Here is a 12,983-nt window from a genome sequence, read left to right as displayed (position 1 = left end):
CACCAACAGTCTACCAGCCTGCCACTAGCACAGCATTGACCAATTTATTCCATAATTTCAAGTGTTTCTATACATTCATGTTTTTCAACATATACCTCCCCATTTCCAAACAAATGTCCATCGAGATCATTCTTACAAATGAGAATCGGTAATATACAACCTCACAGGAAAATTAAAATACCTTTGTCTCAGAAATACTCAACCATGGCATACATCTCTCACAATCATCTGTCTATCTATTTGATGCTGAAAATAAAGATATAGAATGCTTTCAAGAGAATGCTTCAGAATTCCAAGCATTTAATAAAGGAACAAGGAAATGAAAAAAATCGTACAAATTACCCATATGTGCAACATAAACATATGTACAAGTCAGCTTAAGCTAAACAAGGAAATTTCAGTGAACTCTTAGCAAATGTCCTCTTTAATACCTATACAATCCCAGACAATCTTAGCAACATGAAATTATTTCTGATAAACATTACTGAACACGTTATATTTCAATATTTGAGCTGGCAGCCATTTGCTTGTTGCTGTTTGCCCCAAGACACGTAATTTTGGCCTTAGTTGTCTTTAGTTTCAAAGATTCTCAATGAGTTAGGTGCCAGTGGTTCACACCTATGACTCCTAGCTACTCAGGAGAATGAAATTTGAGCATCTCAGTTCAAAGCCAGCCTGTGCAGGAAAGTACATGAGACTCTTATCTTCAATTTACTACTTGATCAGCACCAAAAAGAAAAGAAGAAAAAAAAAAAGATGGAAGGAAGGAAGGAAGGAAGGAAGGAAGGAAGGAAGGCAGGCAGGCAGGCAGGCAAGCTCCTCAACATTTCTATTTGAATTTATTTCTATCACTGTGTGAAAATTCATTAACTATGGTGAGACATTGGGCTTTGGTAAGAATATATCTAAGATAAAATGTGTCAGCAAATATCAGTAAACTTGAGTTTGGCTGGTACCAGTCCAAGGTCTATTCAGTATCTATAAACTGAGACCTACTAAACCACTAGCCTAAATATCTGTTGAAATTAACATAAATTACATAAATTAAATACCTATGAGCATTGGTTGGTTAAGGGTAGAGTTGTTCAATTCATTTTAAAAATAACATATTCAATCCATCATCCATTCACATTGAGAACCATCCATAACCCACAAAACTTCGGATAACTGCAAAGAAAACTGTATTAATTAATAATAATGGTAACCCTATGAGACCCCAGAAAACTGAAACAAAAGAAAATTTTAATTTTCTCCTTGCCTGGCCATAGCTCTCTACCAGGGCACAAGTATAGTGTGAAATAAATAAGAAACAAGAAGTAATATAGCTAAACTAAGATTTTCATTCATCTTAAGAGCACAATCATAAAACCCAGAAAGAGCCTTCAGGCACAGAAATAAGCTACACATATGCATGTTCCAGAATGGTATTTTTTAAACTTTTTTAACAAAAATTATTTCAAGCATAAGATGTTAGAGGAATGCAAAGAGAAGCACAAGACACCTTTACCCAAATCTTCGTATTTACTGACATTTAACAAAAGGAATTGGGGAATGTTTGAAAGAAGAATTCTGAAAAATAGATTCAGAAAGGCCATCAATGGTACACACCTGTGATCCTAGCTACTCAGGAGGCTGAGATCTGGGAATCGTGGTCTTAAGTCAGCCTGCGCAGAAAGTACAGGAGACTCTTACCTATAATCAGCCACCAAAAAGCAGGAAGTAAAGGTATGGTTCACATGGTAGAGGGAGCGTTAGCCCTGAGTGAAAAATCCAAGCAAGAGCACAAAGCCTGGAATTCAAGGCTTAGAGTTCACACACACACACACAGAGACAGAGACAGAGGGAGAGGGAGAGGGAGAGAGAGGCCATCAACACTAAGTTTAGGCTGGATTTGCTCCCAGATCTCTGACAACAGCATGAACAACGCAATCCAACCTTGAAGATACATGTAATCATCTGGAACAGGCAGACACATGTACCAAACAGCAGCAGAGCTATGCTCACCAGCACTACCAACCAATAATTGTCCAATGGGTGAGAAAATGGAAAGTCACCATAGACGAGGAGACTTGCCCACTGAAGCTGGTTGTGAACTAGACTTGAAGCAAGAAGGCATGTATGAATGGCAAGAACGGATCCATCCACACAGATGAAAATGCAAAGTTCAAAGACATGAAGGCACAGTTCAAGGGGGTGGAAAAAAAGACTCAGACATGCATAATAAGACTCCTCATAAAGTTGCTTAAAGGAAAGATTTGACAGTAGCACATTAGTGGCCAATAAAAATGTTGAACTTGAGACTGCGTATACCATCATACTTCTCAAGCTAACCACATAGAAATACCTCAGTCTAAGAGCCTCAGTCATAAACTATGCCATAGCTTTTGAAGCTTTTATATTAAGTACTTATAATAAGTGGGGAAAGAAACAACCTCATACTGAGGGGGGAAATGCCCTAATAATTTAGGACTCAATAAAGCTAACCGTAATAGGGCTTAAAATGACAGAAAATTGCATCCAGCTTGTAACTCCACATAAATAATTGTTTCTTCCAGAAATCAAGGTGAGATTTTTTTTTTCCCGGATATAATATTAAGCAATAAGATTTTATAGATCTGCTTTCCAGAAAGTAGGGAACGCCTGGATGTCAGCAGTGAAGGGGGCGACAGCCTCACCTTCAGCAGGAACCAACACGTCATGCCCAGCGGCTCCACTCCCGCCCGGCGCTCCGCTCACCTGCAGCTGCTGTTGGAGCTCGCTGGCCAGGCTGCTGTCCTGAAGTGCATCCTCCCGCTGAGAGGCGTCCGCAAGCACGTTCGCTGTGGTCTCTGCTTCTTGAAGCCACTTCAGGAAGTTGTCTAGGTCTCGGCGAGAGGCCTGCACGGCCTTCAGCTCAGCCTCCAAGGCGCTCTGTCTGTCCGCAATGCTGATGAAACAGCATGACAGACTCAGTGGCTGACAGAATGACAGTGGACAGAAACCACACAGATAGCCCCCAAAGAATTTTAAACAATCTCACTGCATATAGCTGGTAGAATAATTTATAGGTGTGTCCACATGATCCTTAACCAAGAAGTGTGTCAACAAAATCCCTGCCATATGCTGATATAATTATGACTACATTTCACTTCCCGTGTCGACATCCCAAGCGGCTTTTCCATGCATGTATGTCAATACCTTAACATAATGGTCTACACTCAAAAGGTGATATGGCGCTGGGCACCAGTGGCTCGCGCCTGTAATCCAAACTACTCGGGAGGTTGAGATCTGAGGATCATGGTTCAAAGCCAACCCAGGCAGGAAAGTCTGTGACACTCTCATCTCCAATGAACTACCAAAGATCCAAAAGTGAAGTTGTGGTTTAAGTAGAAGAGCACTAGCCTTGAGCACAAGAGCTCACGGTCAGCACCCAGGCCCTGAGTTTAAGCCCCAGGCCTGGTGTGTGCATGCACACACACACACACACACACACACACACACACAGTAACTAATTAGAGGCAGTTTGAACATACAGTAATATAGTTGGTGACTAAATAGATTCTAAGAAGAAATAAAGAAGAAAAATCTGAAGCAACATTTAAAATAAAATAAACACAAGCAGCTGGGCACCAGTGGTACATGCCTGTAATCCTGGATACTTGGGAAGCTGAGAACAGGAAAAGCAGGAGAGTTTGTAAAACCCCTTCTTAAACCATAGCTAGACATAGTAGCACATGCCTAACATCCCAGCTTATGTTGAGAGGCTGAGAACTGAGGAGGAAGCCAAACAACTTTTAGTTGTTTTTGTAAGACAGGTCACTACTTTGTGGATGGCATATGCAAAATAATAGCACCGTGTTTTTGTGGCTCCACCACTAACTACTATGGAAACTTGAGAGATCTGCCCAGTGAGCTCCAGCCTCATGGGCTTCCACACGTGCTCACTTTGGTCTGATTCTTGCTTATCTTTCTAAAACACGTCTCCTCACCCCAAAGCTCATGGATTATCTGCAAAAACAAACTACTTCTAACCCTGCAAGCGGTCTCTGTCTCTGTCACATGCAGAGCTTTTATACATGAATTCCTTGAACCTTCAGTATCTTTCCTCTTCCCGCTTCCAGCCTCCACTAATCTCCTTTCCAACTGACTAACTCTGATTGCCACTCTAGAAACTCAGACAAACACTTCCAGACGGATGGTGCTTTTCCCAAAGGGTCCCATGGTTCCCCTGCAATGGCCATTAGTATTCCATTGCTGCTGAAACAAATCACTGCCAGCTCAGTGGCCCATTTCTTCTATAGACACAGGCCTCCATCAGGCTCAGTTCCCGCCACTAGCTACTCTCCATTGATTTCTGTAGGCTATGAGCCAATCTCTCCCATGTCTTTTATACCTTCTAATGGCCCCCATATTTCTGGGGGGGCTCATGGTCACTTACTCCACCTTCAGAGCCAGGAAGAATGGGTGCAGTTTTCTCATCACATATCTCTGACTCATTCCTGTACCTGAACCTCCACTCTTTGAAACCCACAAGATGACATGGTGCCCAGCCGAGACGACCCATGGTAATCTGTGTCATGGTGAAAACAAGTGAGTGTTTTCTTGTCTACTGGAGCTTTCCAAATTATCATTTTACCTGGTAGCCCTATGTATACTAGCAACTCAGCAATAAATAAACAGTGAATAAATAAATACAAGGGGAACCATACTTCCCTCGCAGCAATACTTTATGAAGAAAATGAGGTAGACACACATATAAATATACTGAGATAAAGTCAATAAATAATAACTTTCTTAACCGTCTACATAAATTTGACAAAATACTGGGAAACTAGTCTTGCTTATAGGGCATGGGAATGGGCGATCTAATAATAAACATCTGGAAATTTTTTAATGAATATTTATCTAGCATGAAATGTTTTATTACAAACCTCATCAACTACTAAAAATAGTAAAGGTATTGAAAAAGCTCTATAGCAATCCAAAATAATCTTCATGTTATGCTAATGAATACACAGGCTAAAATTTCTATTCAGGAGATGGCTGTATAGCTCACAGGTAGAGCACTTGCCTACTAGCATGTGTGAGTACCTGTATTCAATCCCTAGCAACACAAATATACTGTACATAAGTGAATTTGTGTCCTGACTTTTGAAATTAACTTATATGAAATTTCTAACAACATACTTTAATTGTATAAGTTCCCCTTATGCCCTAGTCTACTTTTGTCTTTTTGAAAAAATTACATTCAAATATATAGCCCATTATGCTGGATATTACAGAAACCTTATATTTACTTTCAAACAAATGCAAATTATTTATCATAATATTAAAAAGAAAAATGTCATTCAAATTAAGACTCTCAGAGCTAGGTTCTGGTAGCGTATACCTGTAATCCTAGCTACTCAAGAGGCTGAGACATGAAGATCCCAGTTCAAAGCCAGCCCAGAAAGGAAAGTCTGTGAGACTATTATCTTCAATTAACCACCAGAAAATTGGAAGTACTGCTGTAGCTCAAAGTGGCAGAGTGCTAGCCTGGAGTGAAAGGACTCAAGGGATAGCACCCAGGCCCTGAGTTCAAGCCCCATGACTTGGAAAAAAAAAAAATTAGACCCTCAGGAGTATGCATAGATTCTTTATCACAAAAGCTAATAAATTATCTTTGATGCCAATTGTCCCCTGGTCTCAGAAGAAATCAGCCTAATGATACCACTTCTGTCATTAACTAGCTAGATGACCTAGGAGAAGAAGTCTTCTCAAATCTCCCATTTATTTATTTTTCATTGTTAAAATAAGGAGCTTGGACAAAAATCAGCAAAAGACCCATTTCAAAACTTCCGGGGGTCTTTTTAAAACTACATAATCCATCTGCAAGATTCTAAAACCTGGTAGGCAAGTACCTCCTTTATCCATCCCCATTCCTAGCTTCCATTAAGAATCCCTGCGTATGAGAGCAGGATGAATGGTATGCTGGCCCCTTCAAGAGAATGGGAAGCAATAACCCAGAGGGTGTCTAAGATCCTCCTGGTGCTGAGCTCCTAAAGTCCAGGAGCTCAACGTATGTTTTATATTTGGAAGTTCTGATTGCTTGTCTCAAGAGAGATTAGAAAACAACTAGAGGAGATACTGAGAAATGTAACAAGGGAGCACTATGACAGGAAAAGAAATGTGTTTTTAAGTTGAAGAAATTTGTGGCTAGAAGACAAAGGCAGAAATTTTTTTTTGTAAATCTTTTCTGAATCTATGAACCACAAAGGATAAGGGTAGGGTCAAAGCCTACGGAGAGAGGCTTTGAAGTTTATGAGGCTCACTTTAGCCAAAATAACTTATACTTCAGTCAGAAGACATAAAGACTATAGAATTCTTTAGTACAGAAAAAAAAAGGACAGACTAGAATATAAATAGCCTCCCATATAAAATTTAGGGACATCTATGGGGTAAAAGATACATTACAGTTTATATAAAAAGGATCTAGAACTTTTTTAAATGGAAGCTCTTAGCTTTTAAAGACATATCTGTAAAAATTGGCTACAATGAGCTATAACATAGCCAATCTACAACAGAAAACATGGCTAATCTACATAATGGACCTTTTCAAAAACCATTTTAAAGATATTAAATAATGCTTGATATTTTAAGCTATAAGATATGTTATTTAATTAAGCATATATGCGTTCTTAAGTGGTTAAAAGAATATTGGACACAAACTCTGTCTTTGGTTGGAGTTTTCTTTAAGGTTTTAGCAGAAAGAAACTTCTCAGGAAACTCAGAATTATATGTTATTCTATTTTTATGTACTTAAGGGGTGTCCTTTACAGTGATATAAGATTTAAATATATTTATCTCTTTCAGAATAGAAAACAGTAGCATCAGTATTTTGAGTGGCAGGTAGAAAACCTAAAATGAAAATAGTCCTGAAGCTTTTCAATGGCTACCTCCACAAGGTAAATTGGCTCTTTTGTAAATAAAAGAACATCTGTTGGAAATAGATGTGAAAGCATGCTATGAGAAAAATGCATTCAAAGTGAGTCAGGGCAGATGTGTTCAATGACTTCTCATAGATACTGGTAAACAATGTCCATAACAGCTGGGTCATCCCCAAAACACTTAAAAATTCACTCACTGGACTAGGTGCCGTGGCTCAAGTCTGTGAAAAGTTCACAAGACCTCTGTCTCAACCAGTAAAATGTGGATGGAGTGGTACATGCCTCTCATCCCAGATGCATGAAAAGTATGAGTAGGGGCACTGTGGTTCAAGGTCCACACTGATGGCTAAGACACACAGTGTGATTTTCACGCAAGCATTGTTGGATACCACCCCCAGTCTGCTTCTGTTCTTCATGCACCACCCTAGAAATGTCTTCCAACAGGCCCCACAAAATATGGACTTGTTTAGATAAGGACAAGAAGAAAGAAAATCTATAGTAATTTTGGAAGAAATTACAACGCGCCTCTTTTTGTTTCATTTATAATACTTTACATATACATATGTGTATATATGTAGGAATACACATATGTATATAAACAGACACATACATATATACCATATATAGACACATGCCAAAGGTTAATTTATCCCTGGAGTACCCACATGTAAGGCTAAAATGACCTTTTTAAAGTCTCTAATCAATTATCCACACTCCTGAAGTTTCTACAAATTAAGCATTTCTAGTCAAAACTTTTTAGTACTCAATAAATGTCACAAGAGTAAAACTTTGTTTCAGGTGCAAAACTACCTTCAGGCTATGTATATAAAATGTGTATTGGTATGCTTCAAAATACTCAGGGTCTTACACATGCTAAGCAAGTAATCTACCACTGAGCTATATCTCAGGCAATATAAAGAATATTTGAAAAGTAAAAGAATTTTATATGTAAATTTGGGTCTTATATCCTAGATATATCATTATGTATACATTAATACTCCAAAACCCAAACAAGTTCTGGTCCCAAGCATTTCAGATAAGGGCTATGCAATTTGTATAAGCACATTTAAATATCTCACTTCACATTAAATTTTAAATTAACTCTCATTAAGAAATGCAAGGCCAGATGCCAGTAGTCTATGCATCCAGAAACTGAGATATGAGGGTTGTGGTTAGAAGCCAGCCTGAACAGAAAAGTCTGTGAGAATCTTATCTCCAATCAAGCGGCAACAAAGCAAAAAGTAGAAGTATGATTCAAGTGGCAGAGCACGAATCCTGAGGGGAAAAGCTAAGCGAGAGTGTAAGGCTCTGAGTTCAAGCCCCAGTACCAGCACCAAAAAATAAATCGAAACAAGGGTAAGCAGGATACAAGGTGTGGTATGGTAGCACAGACCTATGATCCCAGCACTCTGGAGGCTGAGGGGGGAGGATCAAGAGTTCCATAGCAGCCTGAGCTATCACAACCACCCCACCTCCAAAAATTCAGAGGAACCAGAAGTCTTAAGTGAAAAAGGCAGTAGTCAAGATATGAACATTAGTTAGAAATATTAGGCATAGACTGCTACGCATTGAAAAGCCCAGAGTCAGTCGTATTTCAGAATTAAGAATTTTTGTACATTTGAAGATAAATGTGTCCACAGTATATAGATTACCCACGGGCAGGACTTGGGTTAACAATCAAACACATTGTTTGTGCACCTAGAGTAAGGCTATTCGCATGCAGTAGCATAAAAACTATACTAAATAGCCCCAGGTCAAGTCAAAGCTTTTCATTATCAGAGCTGCTTCGGATTTCACCATTACAGATCAGGGGCTGGTGACCTGTAGCTGTAAATGGTCAAGTTACTTAGGTCAATTACAATTTATACAAAACCTTTCCTTTGGAAGCACGCATTAAAAATCCAAATATTGCATTCCATTCATGTTATCTCACGTGACTGTACTTGTGGGCCTCACCCAAATTGGGGCTGCAATGATGGATATGAGGAATCCAGCTGGGAGTAAGACCAGAGCCCTGGGTGAAAGGCCTCGCCAAGGCTTCAGTATGGTGCCAATGACCAAGAGGGGCTTCCCCAACGGCCACAGTGCTGGAAGAGCCTCGCAGTGCTCAGGGAAGAGCTTAACCTGAACGGGGTCCTAAACTCAACACAGAATAAGAGCCCATAAGAAGAATCACCGACAGATGAGAGCAGAAGGGACCCAAGCCATAGCTGACACTGTGATAACAAAGAAGAAAAATAATGCTCTTGTTAAAGAAGGCAAGATTCGGGGCTGGGAATATGGCATAGTGGTAGCGTCTGCCTTGCATACACAAAGCCCTGGGCTTGATTCCTCAGCACCACATATGTAGAAAAAGCCAGAAGTGGCGCTACGGCCTTAAGCCAAAGGAAGCCAGGGACAGTACTCGGCCCTGAGTTCAAGCCCCAGGACTGGCAAACAAACAAACAAAAAGTCAAGAATCTAATTATAAAGGAATCCCAGCTCCACCCATGAAAGTGATGGGATCCTGAGTAATGGCTTAATAACTATGCAACACAGAAACAGATACACATATGTCAAAGGACTAAAACCTCATGGGAAGAGGAGACTCTCACAGGATCCTTAGAGAAGAGGTAATAAAAAAAGGTGCGCCCATGGCCTAACGTATAAAACTGTAAACCCTCTGTATATCACTTGGACAATAAATACGTAATAAAAAAACAAAAAAAAAAGGTGAAAAACACGGATCTGGATAAACGAAAAAGTCCTCTGTAGTTGTTAAATGTTCTTAGTTCTATGTTTGCAATAATAATAATGATAGTATCAAAACTCATTGGGCTCTAGTGGCTCATTTCTATAATCCTAACTACACAGGAGGCTGAGATTTGAGGACCATGGTTTGAAGCCATCCTGAACAGGAAAAAGCCTGAGACTCTCCAATTTATCACTCCAATGAAACACTAAAAATCTCCAATGAAACACTAAAAAGGCAGAAGTGGATCTGTGGCTCAACAGGGAGAGTTCTAGCCTTGAATAAAACAGCTCAGGGACAGCAACCAGGTCAGAAAGAAAGAAAAAAAGTCCAAAGTTCAAAACATTATTTAAGAAGCAAAAACTTGATTTATGTATACCAGACAGAAGTCCATTCAAAATAGTTAAAAGTGGTAAATATTAACTCATTAACAAAAAGAAATTTTGAGTAAGGTGTAATGGCCCATTCGTATAGTCCCAGCTACTGAGAAGTAAAGACTGAAAGATACTGGTGCAAGGCAAACCTGGGCAGAAGCACAAGACATTCTCTGAAAAACACAGTAAACGCAAAAGAAATGTAGGGCTGTGGCATGGACCAAATGGTAGAGTCTTTGGCTAGCACATGCAAGGCCTTGAGTTCAAAAGCCAGTACCTCCAGAAAAGAAAGTGAGAAGAGGAAAAGGAAAAAAACCTCCCAATATATGAGAACTTGAGTTGTCATTCACAAGGGAATATATCAAACTACCATTTTATTATATTTTCTTGAGTTCTAATAATATTATCTAAATGGTGTCTGACTATTCATATATTTACTTCTTTCCCCCCAAATGTGTGGAAATAACACAAAGTAATAACAACTACTTGTAACTATAAAAAAATTGGAACAGTGTGGCTGTCTTGGCTTTGATAAATGAAAGATGTCCTTGGAATATAATTCATTTTTAATTGCCTCTTCCATCTAATTTAACTACTGCTGTAGGCTGTCTTAAAATATTTACAAAGGACAGCAAAAAAGGAATTGGGGTGCTAAATAAAGCAGGACACTCATTCCCGAGTGATCCATTTTCCTGGTAATGTTTGCAACAAAAACAAAGTCATAACTCTTTCACATGGAATTTTTGATAATGGATGAGTATGTGTAAGGACTTTATCAGTGTTCGAGTTATTTTTAATTAATCTTCTCTGCCTTACTGATATGATCCTTACTCTCGCCAAATAACCTTTACTAATATTACAGGTCTACTAAGATACTACAAAGTGCAAAATTAGAACCATGCTGCTTCAACATTTCACAAAGTTTTATATTTGCTACCCTAGTCCTATATCCTCCAGAGTCTAAGGTAAAGCTAGACATGTCATTAGGCTCATAAGTCTCTTCTTGGAGTTTTCAGAGCTCCTGTGAAGGCTCCAACTAACAGAAGTACAGTTCAAGGCCAGCCTAGGCAAAAGTAAAGCTAGCCATGTCATCAGGCTCACGATGCTGTTCTTGGAGTTTTCAGAACTCCTGTAAAGGCTTCAACTAAAAGAAGTACAGTTCAAGGCCAACCTAGGCAAAAGTACTAGAAGACACTATCTGTAACAAACTAGGCTTGGAAAAAATTATATTGACCAAAGTAAGCCAGATCCAAAGAAACACGGGCTGCATGGTCTCCCTCATTTGTAATAACTAAAATATGTCTAGGATATTCTTAGCCGAGGATCACAATGTAACAAATAAACTAGGAACATGACTCAATGGTAGAGCACTCGCCTAGCAAGTATGAGGCCATTCATTCAATCCTCATTACTGAAAAGAAAGAAAAAAGATTCTAACTCATAAAAACATCAAGTAATATAGAACATTCTTTCATGTTAAGGTGCAGTTAAATGCCAAACTATACTTTACGACCAGGAATAAATATGAAGTATGCTGATATTGTCAACCATTCTCACTATGAAATAAGTACTTAGTACAATATTAATAATCCAAAGGTATCTCTAAATATGTAGGTTCCTTACAAGAGTCCTACAAAATATATTCCACGTGTATATATATATATATATATATACACACACACATATATATGCATGTATATTCCATATATATACTACAAGGCTCAAGAAAACTAGCATGTATAAAATAACTGTAATGTTACAGGAAAAAAAATCTAATACTCAAGGGAAAAATTTAACTGTAGAAATTTAAGTACATACTGTATAAATATACATTGTAGCCAAGTACTGGTAACTAACACTTGTAATCCTGCCTACTCAGGACACTGAGATCTAAGGATCATGGTTCAAAATCAGCCCGTGCAAGAAAATCCATGAGACTCTATCTCCAATTAACCAACGAAAAGCTAAAAGTGGAACTGTGGTTCAAGTGGTAGAGCACTAGCCTTGAGAAAAAAAAAAACCTCAGGGACAGCTCCTACTCCCTGAGTTCAAGCCTCAGGATGGACGACGCATGTGCGCGCACATACACATACACACACACACACACACACACAATTCTATACTAAGTATAGTATTATTAACTCAGTGTATCACAGTATGTACATTGTCCTTAAAGTTAAAACCCTGAACTGCAGGGGCCTGGGGTTACCTTTGTTTTAGATTGATCCAAGATGTTTTCAAGTACTCGGTGGTTTCTTTCACATTCCTTGTGTCATCACTCCCATATTCTTCCAGCAGTTTTTGCAGTACATTATCAAAGGCCATGATGATACCATCGCCCGGACCCAGCTCTTGAAGCAACAGCTAAGATGGAAGTTGATATATAGTTGTTAGACACGGGAATCCTTAGCAATAAATACTACCTAACCACTGACACACTTAAGACGTTTTCACAGGTTTTTGATGCACATGTCCCAAAGGGGGAGGGGGTGATTAGAGGAAAATCCCCAGCATATAATCTCAACCCAAAATAATTCTAGAAGCAAAAAGGAAACATGTCTAAGAAATTAGGTTCACAGATGGCAATTAAAAAATTAGCATTCCCTCAAAATCCATGTGCCATTCTCATCCCTCCCACTATACTTCTGATTCTTACGAGACTACATGTGTCCTACAGCAATGCACAGAGAGCTCCTCCACACCTACCTGGAGAAATGGCAAGGACCAGCATAGCAGCAGAATCTGTCTCTCACCCCCCCCCCCCACACACACACTGTGTTCTCGAAGTCCACCGTGGATGGGGCGGGCAACACATAAGGTGCCTTTACGCCCAACTAACTGCATCCATGGGCACTAGTTTCTTGATTATACTTTTCCAATCCTTTTAAGTCTTGGGTCCAATAATCCCTACAGAATCCAAGTGACATTTGAATATCTCTCTCATGGTTTTTGTAGCATGAGAGGAAAGAACGC

The 12,983-nt window shown here is 39.2% G+C and overlaps 1 protein-coding gene across 11 annotated transcripts in view; it reads right to left on the bottom strand.

Moving 5' to 3' along the window:
* Utrn (utrophin) overlaps positions 1-12,983 on the bottom strand; it is a 431,942-nt gene that overhangs the window by 215,653 nt on the left and 203,306 nt on the right. For all 11 annotated transcript variants that reach the window (XM_048354234.1, XM_048354228.1, XM_048354231.1 and 8 more), the window contains 2 exons: positions 12,220-12,374; positions 2,737-2,926 (listed from right to left, as the gene is read on the bottom strand). In XM_048354234.1, coding sequence (XP_048210191.1) covers positions 2,737-2,926; positions 12,220-12,374 — 345 coding nt within the window. The remainder of the gene's footprint in view (positions 1-2,736; positions 2,927-12,219; positions 12,375-12,983) is intronic.

This window comes from Perognathus longimembris, chromosome 9 (assembly GCF_023159225.1).
Source record: "Perognathus longimembris pacificus isolate PPM17 chromosome 9, ASM2315922v1, whole genome shotgun sequence".
Lineage (NCBI taxonomy): Eukaryota > Metazoa > Chordata > Mammalia > Rodentia > Heteromyidae > Perognathus > Perognathus longimembris.
This window is presented reverse-complemented; position numbering and strand designations above follow the sequence as displayed.